At 32.9% G+C, this 14547-nt stretch overlaps 2 protein-coding genes across 5 annotated transcripts; both read right to left on the bottom strand.

Annotated features, from left to right (window-relative positions):
* Positions 1-3372: 3372 nt before the first annotated feature.
* Positions 3373-7599, bottom strand: LOC142540050 (uncharacterized). Of its 2 annotated transcripts, none has more exons than XM_075645911.1 (10): positions 7475-7599; positions 6128-7126; positions 5516-5600; positions 5215-5310; positions 4865-5017; positions 4670-4777; positions 4450-4569; positions 4088-4213; positions 3918-4001; positions 3373-3774 (listed from the first exon to the last, which is right to left on the bottom strand). In XM_075645911.1, the coding sequence occupies exons 2-10, from the start codon at positions 7099-7101 to the stop codon at positions 3649-3651; spliced, it is 1872 nt and encodes a 623-aa protein (XP_075502026.1). In that variant the 5' UTR covers positions 7102-7126; positions 7475-7599; the 3' UTR covers positions 3373-3648. The 2 variants fall into 2 exon arrangements, with proteins under 2 accessions (XP_075502026.1, XP_075502025.1); XM_075645910.1 differs by lacking the exon at positions 7475-7599 and adding an exon at positions 7281-7448.
* Positions 7600-11549: 3950 nt separating this feature from the next.
* LOC142540051 (APO protein 2, chloroplastic-like) lies at positions 11550-14345 on the bottom strand. 3 transcript variants are annotated; one of them, XM_075645915.1, is made up of 5 exons: positions 14165-14345; positions 13791-13927; positions 13136-13482; positions 12026-12896; positions 11550-11897 (listed from the first exon to the last, which is right to left on the bottom strand). In XM_075645915.1, exons 2-4 carry the CDS (start codon positions 13923-13925, stop codon positions 12068-12070), a joined length of 1311 nt encoding a protein of 436 aa, XP_075502030.1. In that variant the 5' UTR covers positions 13926-13927; positions 14165-14345; the 3' UTR covers positions 11550-11897; positions 12026-12067. The 3 variants fall into 3 exon arrangements, with proteins under 3 accessions (XP_075502030.1, XP_075502029.1, XP_075502028.1); XM_075645914.1 differs by having other exon boundaries at positions 11550-11902; XM_075645913.1 differs by having other exon boundaries at positions 11550-12896.
* Positions 14346-14547: the final 202 nt, after the last annotated feature.

Raw genomic sequence — 14547 nt, forward strand, 5'->3', positions numbered from 1 at the left:
TTTTCCAATATTTTTTTCAAATAAAGAGAAAACGCCTTATTAATGTCATCGTTTTATAGATATTCATTCCACTTCTTTAAAAAAACACAAATGAAAAATGGTGCCTTGAAATCATAATAAAACCACTTAGAAAAGCAGCCGTAAAAATATAATACAAAGTCACACGATTTTTCTTAAACCATAGAAAAATATTATACTATTGACAAAATATATCTAGCAACAACAAAGCACGCGTTAACTTGTGATATAATTAAAATTTAGAATCACGCATAATCATTGAATTAAAACAAAATCGCATGCCAAAAATCTACTTGATATTATATATTTTAATAATTTATCCATATTTGTCGTTCATCAGAGGACTCTTAGACCTACCAAATTTTGTAGTTCACCTATTATTTTCATAATAAATAATATTACAAAAATAATATAAGCAAGAACATAAAAATTCAAATTAAAATGCCTTCTATCAATCTAAGTAAAAAAAAATTAATTAGAGAATATAATAATGTCGTAAAAAAATTAAATATTGATTTATAGACAGAAGTTTGGAAATACATTTACCCCAATAAATAAAAAATATTATCTCTTGATATTCTGAGACATAAGGTAAAAACGAAGAAATATTTCAATTTTTTAATATTTTGTAAGTCACTTCAAACTAAGTAATCTAAGCAAACATAGAACATGCATTATGTGTTTAAAAATTAACAAAATATCTCAACAATAAAAAATTGAAAAATAACCATTTTTGTTGGATATTTGATTTTGTTTCTCTTTTCTTTGTGCAAACAAACAAATCACATAAACAATCCAAACATAATTACATGATCAATACAAATGACATATAACAATCAAACATGTTAACGCCTAGGGTAAAAAAACTCCTCTCATTGCAAGAACACAAAATGATCAAATGGAGCATATTATATAGTAATATTTATTTAGCAGCATTTATAAAAAAACTGACTTTTCGTGGTTGACTCTAATGAAAAATTGAAAATCTATGGAACGATCGAGGCAGTGATGGTTTATCCTATTCTTTTTATTCACTTTATTTATTAAAACAATATTTTATTATTGAAATATTACTCAACCCTATCCCTATGTTAAAATAATTACATATAAACATATAATATAAAATGAGAAAAAATAAAAATATATTAATGATTATTATTAAATGAATAGATGAAAAACAAACATGTATTTATGATAGTGATTTTCTGTAAATTTGATGTCAATGTAAATATTAAAGTAATTAATTTTAAATTTAAAAATAAAAATGTATTAATGAAATGATTATTATTAAAAGAATATATGAAAAAAAAACATGTATTAATGATTATTATTAAATGAAGGTAAGGATATTTATGTAAATTATTATTATTATTAAATAAAGGTAAGAATATTTATGTAAATTCACAATTCACATTCATATATATAGATCAGTATATATATAGATATAGATATAGATTAAATCTCGACATATAAATTTATAATTTCTTATTTTCTGTTTTGTTAAATATAATTTTTTTTGTATTATTTGTAAAAAACTAAGATTATGAAAAATATAATTAATACATAAATTGTAAAAATAAGTTCGAAACCTCTGTTAGCATAATTTTTTGTATTATTTTATTTAATAAAAGAATGTATAACACTATTACTATTATTTGTAAGGTATTTTCACAAAACCAATTAATTATGTAAATTATTATTATTAAATAAAGGTAAGGATGTTTATGTAAATTCACAATTCACATTCATATATATATATATATATATATTAGTATATATATAGACATAGATATAGATTAAACTTCGACATATAAATTTATAATTTCTTATTTTCTGTTTTGTTAAATATAAATTTTTTTGTATTATTTGTAAAAAACTAAGATTATGAAAAATATAATTAATACATAAATTGTAAAAATAAGTTCGAAACCTCTGTTAGCATAATTTTTTGTATTATTTATTTTAATAAAAGAATGTATAACACTATTACTATTATTTATAAGGTATTTTCACAAAACCAATTAATTATGTAAATTATTATTATTAAATAAAAGTAATGATATTTATGGAAATTCACCATTCACATTCATATATATAGATTAGTATATATATACATATAGATATAGATTAAACCTCGACATATAAATTTATAATTTCTTATTTTCTGTTTTGTTAATTATAATTTTTTTTTGTATTATTTGTAAAAAACTAAGATTATGAAAAATATAATTAATACATAAATTGTAAAAATAAGTTCGAAACCTATGTTAACATAATTTTTTGTATTATTTATTTTAATAAAAGAATGTATAACACTATTACTATTATTTGTAAGGTATTTTCACAAAACCAATTAATTATGTAAATTATTATTATTAAATAAAGATAATGATATTTATATAATTCACATTCACATTCATGTATATAGATTAGTATATATATAGATATAGATATAGATTAAATCTCGACATATAAATTTATAATTTCTTATTTTCTGTTTTGTTAAATATAAATTTTTTTTATATTATTTGTAAAAAACTAAAATTATGAAAAATATAATTAATACATAAATTGTAAAAATAAGTTCGAAACCTCTGTTAGCATAATTTTTTGTATTATTTATTTTAATAAAAGAATGTATAACATTATTACTATTATTTGTAAGGTATTTTCACAAAACCAATTAATTTTATAAATAATATTATTACATATTGATTCGAATCATTAGTTGTTGAACAAATACTTTGATATTATTTGTAGTCATGCCATGAAAGTGAGTGAAAGAGTAATAAATACAAATATTTTGATATTATTTGTAGGCATGCCATGAAAGTGAGTGAAAGAGTAATAAATAATAATTAGTCAATGGATTAATAATAATTAACTAATTACATAAAAGGAAGATAAAGTGTCATTAGAGTACAATTTTAATGAGGATAATAGAGGAAATTCACAATTCAATCCGTATATAGTATAACACTATTACTATTATTTGTAAGTTATTTTCACAAAACCAATTAATTTTATAAATAATATTATTACATATTGATTCGAATCATTAGTTGTTGAACAAATACTTTGATATTATTTGTAGTCATGCCATGAAAGTGAGTGAAAGAGTAATAAATACAAATACTTTGATATTATTTGTAGGCATGCCATGAAAGTGAGTGAAAGATTAATAAATAATAATTAGTCAATGGATTAATAATAATTAACTAATTACATAAAAAGAAAACCAAATGTCATTAGAGTACAATTTTAATGAGGATAATAGAGGAAATTCACAATTCAATCCGTATATTTATTTAGATATAAATTTGACCACGACATACAAAATTTTATAACAAGTCCTTCCGACATAAAAATAGAAATTTAATTAGACACGAAATTATATTTAACGAGTTCCGTAATTTTACATAAAAACATTGTATTTGACTGCATTTTCACAGAATAGTATCTCGGAACCCGGGTCTCCCCCCGACTCACACATGCACCGACACAATTCACCTTTACTAACAAAGTAGTGAGATCATGGATGGGAAAGTGCAAATAAACCAAGCCAGAGCAACATAATTGTTTCTTACAATCCACGCAATAGTTTCACACAAAATGCATCAGACAACTTTGTCATTTCAGAAGGGTCTTCACAATTGACTTCACATTCAGCTTCTTCAGGTCGGTATACGACTGCCCGCACCCAACAAACATCACAGGTGCTCCAGAAACGTAAACCATGGACAGCGCAGCTCCCACCTTGCACCATTTATGACAACCAACAATAATAAAAACTTACGAACTAGATAAATTGCAATTTTATTTTATGTATAACATGAAGTGTTGGCCAAGGAAAATGGAATAATGGGGGAAGATGAAAAGGGTAAAATTAAGGTTGCTACCTTGTCGTCAATGGTATCGAACTTGGTAAGGAGGATTCCATCGATCAATCTTGGATTAGGAGAGGGTGAAAGGTCCCCTAGTTTCTGAAATTGAAGTTCCATCAGAAAAATAATTTATATGCAAGTAGAAAAAAGAGAAGGGTTGAAGGGGGAGTAGAATTCCAATCAACCTGATTGAACTTTGACAATTGATCAACTGCATCGTTCCCCACAAGTGCCTCACCAACAAACAAAATGAGATCTGGAGTGTTAACGTAGATAAGCTTTGACAATGCTCGCATTAATGGTTCATTGTCCTGCATGACATTTTTTAATTATAACACCGTCAAGTAACACATATTTGACAGGGCACATATATGACACAGAAGACTAGACTCCATTACATTTCCTGGCCTTCACTCAATGTAAAACCAGTGTAACAAATATCTATTGATAACAGTGCTCAAGCTTTGTTCGGGCTTCGAAAATTTACTGCGATGCAACAGGAGGAGATAACAAGATGCACATAATAACGATCAAATGAGCTATTTACCTGCATTCTTCCAGCTGTATCCACCAAAACAACATCTGAGCCATTTCGTAGGGCCTCTTGAATTGCTTCTTTTGCAACAATTGCAGGATCTTTCTCATAACCCTTCTCGAATATTGGGATCTGGAAATATTAAGTGCAGATCATTTAGTCTTCGTGTAAATGCTATTTCATCAAGAATAACATCTCAAACAAATGTAGGTCACCAATGCTTGTGTTCTACCTGGAGCCTACGAGCATGCGTACGCAGCTGCTCAACAGCTCCTGATCTGAATGTGTCACAAGCAGCCATCATCACACTGATTTTATGTTGCTGAAGCCAATATGCAACCTGCGCAAAAGCATATTGATCAAAATATGTAAAAAATACATGGAGCTCATCTGATACTAATTTTATTTCTTTGATAAAAAGCCTAACCTTCGCAAGATTGGTGGACTTTCCAACTCCATTAACCCCGACAAAAACCACAACATATGGTTTCCCTCGTTCCTTAGCAGCATGAACATCTCTCAAAATGTCTATGGAGCGTCTGGGAGTTAAAATGCGAACAAGGGCTTCTTCCATAGCTGCCTGGTGTACATCATTAATATCATTAGGTTGATTTTCAAATAGCAAACTCGCTATTAAAGGAACATGAATCTGAAGTTCAGATTCCGAAGTTAGAAGGTAATTAGCTTAAAAATTAGAAGGCAAATTTTTTCCGAGGAAAATGGTTTCCTTTATGACCAACTTTTGGATTTTGTAGAGGATGAGGGTTGTTCAAGTACCTGCACAGTTGATGAAATTCTAGTAAAAGAGGCTAGCTTCTTCCCCTCAAGGCTTGCAGCCACCGATTCACAAAGTTTTTCAGCTATTTCCTCTGCCTGCTCAAGCAATCATTTTAAATAAACATGAAAAATAAACAATACATTATGAACACAAGAGAACTCAAGCAAATGAACAGAATGATTCGCATTTATGTCGAAAAATGGAAATGATTAGCAAGAACATTTTCATGGACCAGTGCTTCAACCTCCCGGGACCAGAAATAAGGGAAGACAACTAGACAGGTCAAGAAATCTAACATACCACATTCTTGGTCATAAGCCTGTCCTTGAGAGCCTTAAGAGCAGGTTTCAGATCAGATTTCTCCAAATTTGCTTTTCCTGCAATACTGAACCCACAACAGATATTCAGATGATATTTGCCAACCCCATCACAATGAAGCAACAGTAAATGTCGCGACTCACGATACATTACAAAATGCCACAAGACAGGACAGCAATGACTGAAGTCATCATTAATAAGCCCCACAAACAAAATCCTCCCTATGCTAAATTAAGCAGTTCTCTGCAAGGTCAATGTTCAGTGACATTGATTTGACAACTGGTGCTGATAGACCAAGCCTATCACATCAAAGAAACGATCGCCATCGGATAGAAAAATGACATCAATTTCTAGACCTTTAGTCCAAATATTCAATGTTTAAATTTCATAGGCACAATTACTACTTACATGCGTGCACCATATGCACACCAACATGACACAGGAAAAAAAATCCACATTTTAAATTAAATGAATTTGTGTTGATAATAAGTACAAAAAAAGACCCCGACAACATTTCTCCTTTGTAATGTACCAGTAAAAGTTCAGGAAAATAGATATTTTTATCCTTGCTTGCATGCAAGATAGAGAATATACCTCTGAAACATGGATGAGAACCAGCCTTTCTTTCCCATGTTAGCAATGTTATCCTTCCCTGTGTCCTCCTCCTCGGTCTCACTGTCACTACTGAAAATTTCTTCTTTGTCCATCATGCTCTCACCTTGATCTGTAGCTACAGCAGATGCAATCTCTTCCCCATTCTCACTCGCTGGATCTGTAAAATCCAACTTTGGTTCGGGAGGTGAATCATCCCAGACTCTGTTCTTTTTGGTTATCTTCTTTGCTGGTTCGATTTTGGAACCCTTACTTACAACAGTATCTGTTTTCTTTCCACCTTTGGATCTAAGCTTCTGTAACTTATTTACATCAAAAGCCCCCGTGTTGGAAGTCCCATTTTCTTTACCAGTGGCATTAATCTTCGCTGGTATTTCCCCTTTCCCAACATGTTTTTTTTTAGAGTTTCCATTTTCCAATTGGCGACCTTTGATCTTGTCACCATCTCCACCATCACTTCCAGATTCATCTCCATTCTTTTTTTTATTGCCTCCACCAATAATGCCATTTTGTACCTGTCCTTGCTTCTTACCAAGAGTATTATTAGCAGGCTTCCCAACCTGCTTTGATTTCTTCATTTCCTCGGCACGAGCCTCAGCTTCCTTCTTAAGCTGCTGAAATACGTCATCGAAGTCATAGTACGAAGTTCGTTTCGGATCATAAATCTCCGAGAACTCTTGTTTAACCATAGAAAGCAAATCATCCACATACAAGAGGTGGAGAATCCTTTGATACACAGCAACAAATACAAGCCCAAGTTCATTGTGAAATGCCCACTTAAGGGTGTATGAGGCACCAGGTGCGTCATAATTATATGATGCCACTCCAGATCGTTCCTCCAAAAGGCAGGATCTTATTAAGGTGTCAATGGGTGACCCTCTAAGAGCATTTCCAAACTCTTTATACGTCCAGAGGATTAAACCTCCTCTTGTAAATATCAGTAATTGTTCTAACATCTCTAACAAGCAACAAAATTATAACCTGCAAACAGGAAATAAGAAATAAATACTCATAGAACAATACGAATGATCTCAACAACAGACATATCCAAGAGGACGGAATTTCTCGATCAGGATAACAATACAAGAAAGAAATCAAGATTTTCCCGGTAATTAAACATATTCCTCACACATACTTCGGAAGACAAACAGATCTGAAAATTCGAACCCTAAACAGAATGAATGTAAAGCACAGATCCCACCGGGATAGTAAGATCGAATACAAGAACCGCAGCACATAAAGAGGAAAAAAGTCCGACAATTCAAAAAGAAAAAAATAAAAACCGCAATCGAACTCGTTGATGCGACAGAGAGGGAGAATATTTATTACCTTCTTGTCAATTGTCCTTGAATATGGAAATGGTAATAATAAATAAAAAATTGATATTTATAATTATAAAACCTTAAAGTGTCAAGTTGCGGTATGGCTTGGATTCCCAATTTGTCGGCCAAAACACGGCTTGGTCATATCTAGCTCCTTCCACCCTCGTAATAATAATAAAAATGATGATTCGCCCTTGATCAAGAACATTTTGCTCATCCGAGATGAACTTATCCGAGTTAATGGAAATGAGGAGGCTGCTATTGTTCGGCTTCAAGGTTGGTTTAGTAAAAGTGGGGGTATTGCTAGAACTTATGATTATTTTATTAAAGCTAAAGGGAAGTGGTCATGAAAACCTATATTGGATAAGAGTTGCATTATACCTAAGCACCGTTTTGTTCTTTGGTTACTTGCTCACTCAAAGCTTATGACTCGTGATAGATTGGGCTTCCTTCAAGATCGAAAATGTGTTCTGTGTGCGGAGGTTGACGAGACTGTTACACATTTTCTTCCAATGCAAAGTTTCGAAGCTTATTTGGGACAATGTGCGTAATTGGCTGTGCATGGACAAAACAATGGCTTCTCCCACATCCATACTACGAGCATTCCGAGGCATCTACAAAGGCAACTCCTTGTTGGCTAAAATGAGAGTTACAGCATTAGCGGCAACTGTCTATTATGTCTGGAATTTGCGCAACAGAGTTATGTTTGATAATGAGAGGATAGACTTTGATGCTATTGGATTCAAGATCAAGATTCATACATATAGATGTGTGCCTCAGGCTACTATTGTCATGTTATAGCACTAATTTTCTGCTTACTATATCCCTGTCTGTTAATGGTTTTTATTTAGGTGCTGAATTATGATCTATTTCTATTTCTTGGGGATGCCCAGCGTATTTGTACTTGACACTTTTTACCTATTATATTGAATGTATTTCATTAAAAAAAAATAATAAAAATAATAATAATCTATACTTACTATATATATACATATTTTTTTTTACATAATGGGGATATATTTACTTTCATGGTTTCATTATAAAATTTCTTGTTCAAAATTGACATGAGTCTCACGTGTCAATTTTTTTATAATTATATCAGATTCATCCTATTTATGAAAAATATATTTTTATGTCAAAAATAATATCTTTTGCTATAATATAATTATATATCAGATATATCTCATAAAAGAGTTTTTTTTTTAAAAAAAAATTCATCATTGAATAGAAAAATGGTGTCCTTTTGTTGAAAATGAGTAAATTTAATTATAACCCAGCCAGTGGCAGACAGGGGCATTGCATGTGTGCAAAGATGAAACATTTCTTTTCTAAATTGGAAGTTAATAAATGGTGGTGGTTGTGGGGATCCGGACGCTAATCATCTTCTTAATCATCCTTGGGATTTAATTATCAATTAAGATAAACAGGGTCTAAAAATTTTTCTTTTTAAAATATAAGTGCGGAATGTAATGGAATTTAGCTAATATACATCTCAGTATAAAAGTACAATAATGTACAACAATTATTCAAACTAGTCTAAGGTTCAACTACTAATTTCCAGTATTAAACCAAGTCTACATCCAAGTCCGGAATCACCACTCTAATCTCGGTCTCTCATCATCCTCTTGACCCTGATCCTGCCCCACCTGTTGTCATGCACACATACAAACAAGACAACAGCCGGATACTCCGGTGAGAATAAATCTCAGTATAAATAATGTATACATGCAGTTAACTGAATTAACATAAAAGTATGAATTATATCTTATCACATGTAGCATAATCAAACAACTTGTATCAATACCAGTCTGTAAATAAAACATGAATCGTAATCTACGAAACATAAATCAATACGGATCTGTAAATCAAATTCTAGTCTTAATATCTAAGACTCGACTCATTTCTCATTCTAATATAGGGATCCCGGTGAATAAGAACGTGACAAGTCTCCCACCTACTACCACCAGTCGCAATGGCGGTACGTTCTTATTTCTGGACTTTGGTCTAGCTGTATCGAATAATCTACAATAAGAACAATATCTGTATCTTAAGCATGTCGATACACCAAACGTCCAGTGCCTTGGCGTATCTACCAAGACTAAGCCTAGTCTGACAATGTGCAACGGGTCAGTGACTATACTGTCAAAATCTAACCCCTCTGTCAGTGACTCTCACTCAATAGCTCTCTGCTTTCTACTTCTAATTCAATAGAATAAACATAATCATTAAAATACAAAGGTATAAAAATAATATCATACAAGTATGTGGTTTAGGGAAACTCGAGTTAAATCTAACTCAAGTCGATCTCCCAATTAACATCAATTTATACCTTTCTCTTCTCGGTCTGATGAAGACGAAGTCTTGTATTCCAATCTGTCCATACCCAGTCTGGCAATGACAAGTCACATAAATACCATATCAGTATATAACTCAATTCAAGACTTGTTCTGATCAATACTCAAATCAATACATAATCTGATCCATATCTGAACAAGGTACAATCTAATTCATATCAACGATATCACGATACAATCGAAATCATTACTGAATCTTATCAATCTAAATCAACTGATGTTTCAACGGATACTACCAGAATTCATAATCAGTATCAATATAATTCCTAATCTCAATATCGGTACACTTAAATTCAGTAATAACTCAACTCTGATATCAAATCTCAATCAATTCAACTCTGAAAATCATAACAATTGTATAACCAGTCTATTCTTTAATCTGACTTCAATTATACAATGCCTACTGTAGCATAAACATTATATCTGATTCATATTCAATTCTGACAATATCATAATTTCAAATCATGTCTAAACGTAACAAAACTTACGTCCAGTTGTAGCCTGCGTTGATAGGAACACAGTACTGAAGTCGGATTTAAAAACAAACGGACGGATTTTGCGTAACACTCAAATTCTCACCCGAAGGAATTGGAGCTTCTCGACTTCCTCCTCTTTTTTTTCTGAAGATTGGCTTGTTCTTATATATATATATATATATATATATATATATATATACCCCGTGCATGCAAGCAAGTGGATCAACTCCTGCCAATAAACACGTTCTCGCGACATTTGCGGCGACACAACGTCGCATTGCGCCGAGCCTCCGGGTCTCGGTTTAAACACTCGCGCTAGTGCGCTTATTGGCATATGCGCCAAACTTTCTGGAGGTTCGCGTATATGCGCATATCTGCGATGTGCGGATGCTTCTGATATTTTCGGCCGTCGCCGATACTGCGCGCGTGTGGCGGCAATTGGGACTTTCTTGTTATTCATGTAAAATTCTTCTTTCGGTTCTCCGGCTGATCCGTTATGTTTATAGTCATTTCGATAATCACAAATCATTTCAGGGTAATTCAGATTACAATAATAAAATCTCGGACCTTACAGTGGTTATCTCTCTATACTGAAAATAGAAAATTGAAATATAATTTGATATCGATCACACCAAAGAGATCAATCATATTGTTAATAAGACAGAAGAATAGTAGTTAACAACTTTTTCCATTTTTCTATTTTACACGTGGATTATTTATCCTCGACAATATGATACAATTTTAATTGATCATAATCATTTAATGTTAACTTCCAATGTTAAGATATGCGCAAAATTACTCCATTGCCCACTGTTTTTAAGGGGAATGGGAGGAATTACTATGGATAGTGGAACATCATTTATCTCCTTTAAAACTCTTTTAATAATGCCTCTAAAGCATGTTCTTTTTCAAAACTTGTGTAACACGGTTTTACGGGTCGTATTTTATGAGACGAATATCTTATTTGGGTCATTCATAAAAAAATATTACTTTTTATGCTAAGAGTGTTACTTTTTATTGTGAATATCGGTAGAGTTGACCCGTCTCATAGATAAAGATTCGTGAAACCATCTCACAAGAGACATACTCATATTCGTTTATACCATGTATGATATATGTAAAGAGAAAATATTTTCTTATATCTCAACCACAAAATTTGTATTTATTTGAAAAGATTTAAGAGGCCTCCTTTTTATTGAATGTTTTCTGTTTTTGCATTTGCACTGGTAGATTTCACGGTGACGGTTTGAAAGAAGTTAAAAAGGAATTACATTAAAATACTAAAATTGAACTATTACATGAAAATTATGTTAATATACAACTTCAATTGAAATATATGATATCAGCCTACCCTGCATTGATCATCCGCATTCCATCCTCTAGATCACATTATTATGTCATAATTTTGCGCCTGACCACAATGGGGCCCAAATTCATTCACAACGTCATAGACTATAGGTAGATCTATCAAAACGAACATTGGGCCACGGGCCTCGACCCCTTTTGCAAATTTTCCTATAGACCTGGATATTTTTATGTACTGCGTATGCTTTTGAGGATTTAACTTCACCAAATTCGGACCGTCATTAGTTGGAGATGCCTGATCTTCAAATGCAAAGATTTAAATCCCACTATAAAGGGATCTCCCATATAAAAATTCAAATTGAAGACTTACTTCTGTCTATTGATTTTTGTATAATATAAACTAATTCAAAGCACCAGAGTTACCTACAAAAACCTCAGCTATGGAAGAGGGAATGAACAAGGACACTAAACAACCATTTCAGCTTCCCTAACATCTGTTGGAATCCCGATATCCAATCTCATTGTAGCTTTGTACTGATCGGGCACATCAGCACCAGCCTGTGCACAAATTTCTACCACTGCAGGGGCTTGTCCGTAAAAGTTTCTAAGCTCCCGTTGCAGTGGTTTTTCGACATCAGGAACATGCCAAACAAATTTGGGGGGTATCAAATCATCAAGAACTGATGCTTGCCATCCATGTTGCCCATTACGCTGTTGGTGCTTGTGAGCACCACAGTTCTGTGCTTTGTGTCCCGTCGGACCAACATGAACTTCAGGACAATAACCACATGCCCGTACTGGGTACATCTTCATTAGCCGCTTAGCTCCCTCCCTCATTTCTTCCCATGCTTGAAGAGTTTCCACCGCAAGCAAAATTGTTTCTTCTTTGCTGGATGGTGGTAAGATCGCAGAGTCTGGTATTTCATCCAGTATTGGAGTTTTTGGAACTTCTGGGTCGGGATCTGGTAGTTCACTTTCATCTGCATCGACGAATTCCTTTTTGCCAATGCGTATGATAGGTTTTCTTCTCCTTTTAGTTGGATATTCAGGCAAGTCGACTCCTGCTTGTATGCAGAGCTCCACAACTGCAGGTATTCTTGGAACCGAAAATCTTTCCTCGTGAGGAACCCTCTTTCCAAGACGATCATACAAGTGGTAGGCATCAACAGGTATCAATATGTCCTCAAGAACTGTTTCCCCCCACTCATGATGCCCTTTACGAGCAGAAGATTGTGGTCCTGTACAAGATTTGAAAGGATGCCCGACAGTACCCACATGAATTTCACTACACCACCTGCAAGCATTGCAACATCACAAAATCGATCATAGAATTGACAGGTCTTAGAATATTTGGTATCATTATTTTACCAACAATTACAGTCGCTTGTTACTTGCATGATATAGGAAAAATGGAAAATGAAGGAGTAGGATTTTAGTTCAAGATACATGAAAACGAAAACCCAAAAGGTGTTGGAGAATAATATACACAGTTCTAACTAGTAATAAAATAGCATGGCAATGGATGAAGAATACTTGCAAGTATGGACAGGCACCACTTTCAAAAGCTTCTTGAGATTGTTGATAAGTTTTATTCTCGTATTCATGACGCTGTAAGCAAGAGGAATTAGTCTTTGAACCACCAATCCTCTTTTGGGAGGAGGAATTCCACTACGTTGGTCCTTGTTTTTAAACCTCTGCCTAGCAGCTCGTCTTAACTCAATTATGGGAATAGGAAATGGTTTCTTCTCTTTTTTGGAATAATAACGAGGAAAATCTGTATTCTGAGGATAATCGCATTTAGTGACCTCAGCTTGGAAATGATTCAGGTGCCGTGAGGAAATTCCAAGCTTGAATTGGAGTGTAAGTCCACCGCAACTGTTCTGCAAGCAACATATTAAAGATAACCCATTATTTCACCCAATTACCATACAGTGACTTCAAGAGATACGTTTGACAGACACATACTTTATAAGTCAATGGGATCGAGTGGCTAAATTTTGGATTTTTAAAAAGCTGAAAAAGACGGGAAGATTCAAAGAGAAGCAGTGAAGCACAACCATTCTTTAAGTGAATAACAGTTCAAAATGCTTTACAATTAACATAGAAAAAAAAAAGTAAATGGTTAAATAGAATTTTAGTAAAGGTTTAATAAGCAGTTTAACAAGATCATACAGGGAGCGAACTGTACCTTCAAAGATTCGAGCAAACTGAGGCCTTGCTGTGAGTTGTGCTTTAGAATATCAACTCTTTCAAGTGCATTCCTCCTTTCACAATGCACAAGAGCAGGACTACTCAACTGGAAATGTACATATCCAAAACTCATACCTGAAATCAGAAACAAATAGAATTCAAATTGTGCATTCTGAAATCTTCAACAGATATCAGGTTAACAAATCCCCACCTTCCAATCAGCCAAGTAAATCCCCATCAATAAATGCCAAAAAGATACTACATACGTTCACAGTACAAATATTTGCTCACATAATCGAATGAGGGAAAAAAAGGCAGCTCAAATTGAAAGGATAATTCGAAATAAGTATTACTGAAAAACATTCGACGAACCTGAACGAAGAATCTTGATCAGAGATTTGTAACCTGTCTTCAGTTTCTTGTTTCCTCTCGGAAGTTGACGATGGATTTCTAATGATAAGGATAAGGGTAATTTAACGGCCCCTCGAATAGCCGGGGTTCATAACTCCGGTTCTCTCCAAAAACCGGGATTTGGGTTTTAGCCTCAGTTCCTTGTAAAAAGAGGGCACCCCTTCTGGATTAAAGAAAATTAAGAATAAAGGATATATATATATATATAAATTAATGTCCTTTATTCCTCTTATACATATATACATATATATATTTATATATGTGTATATATTTATATATGTATAAGAGGAATAAAGGACATTAATGATTTCAATATTTTCACTATATTTCCTATTTTTTACCCT

The sequence above is a fragment of the Primulina tabacum genome, chromosome 3, assembly GCF_025594145.1.
Source record: "Primulina tabacum isolate GXHZ01 chromosome 3, ASM2559414v2, whole genome shotgun sequence".
In the NCBI taxonomy this organism is placed as follows: domain Eukaryota; kingdom Viridiplantae; phylum Streptophyta; class Magnoliopsida; order Lamiales; family Gesneriaceae; genus Primulina; species Primulina tabacum.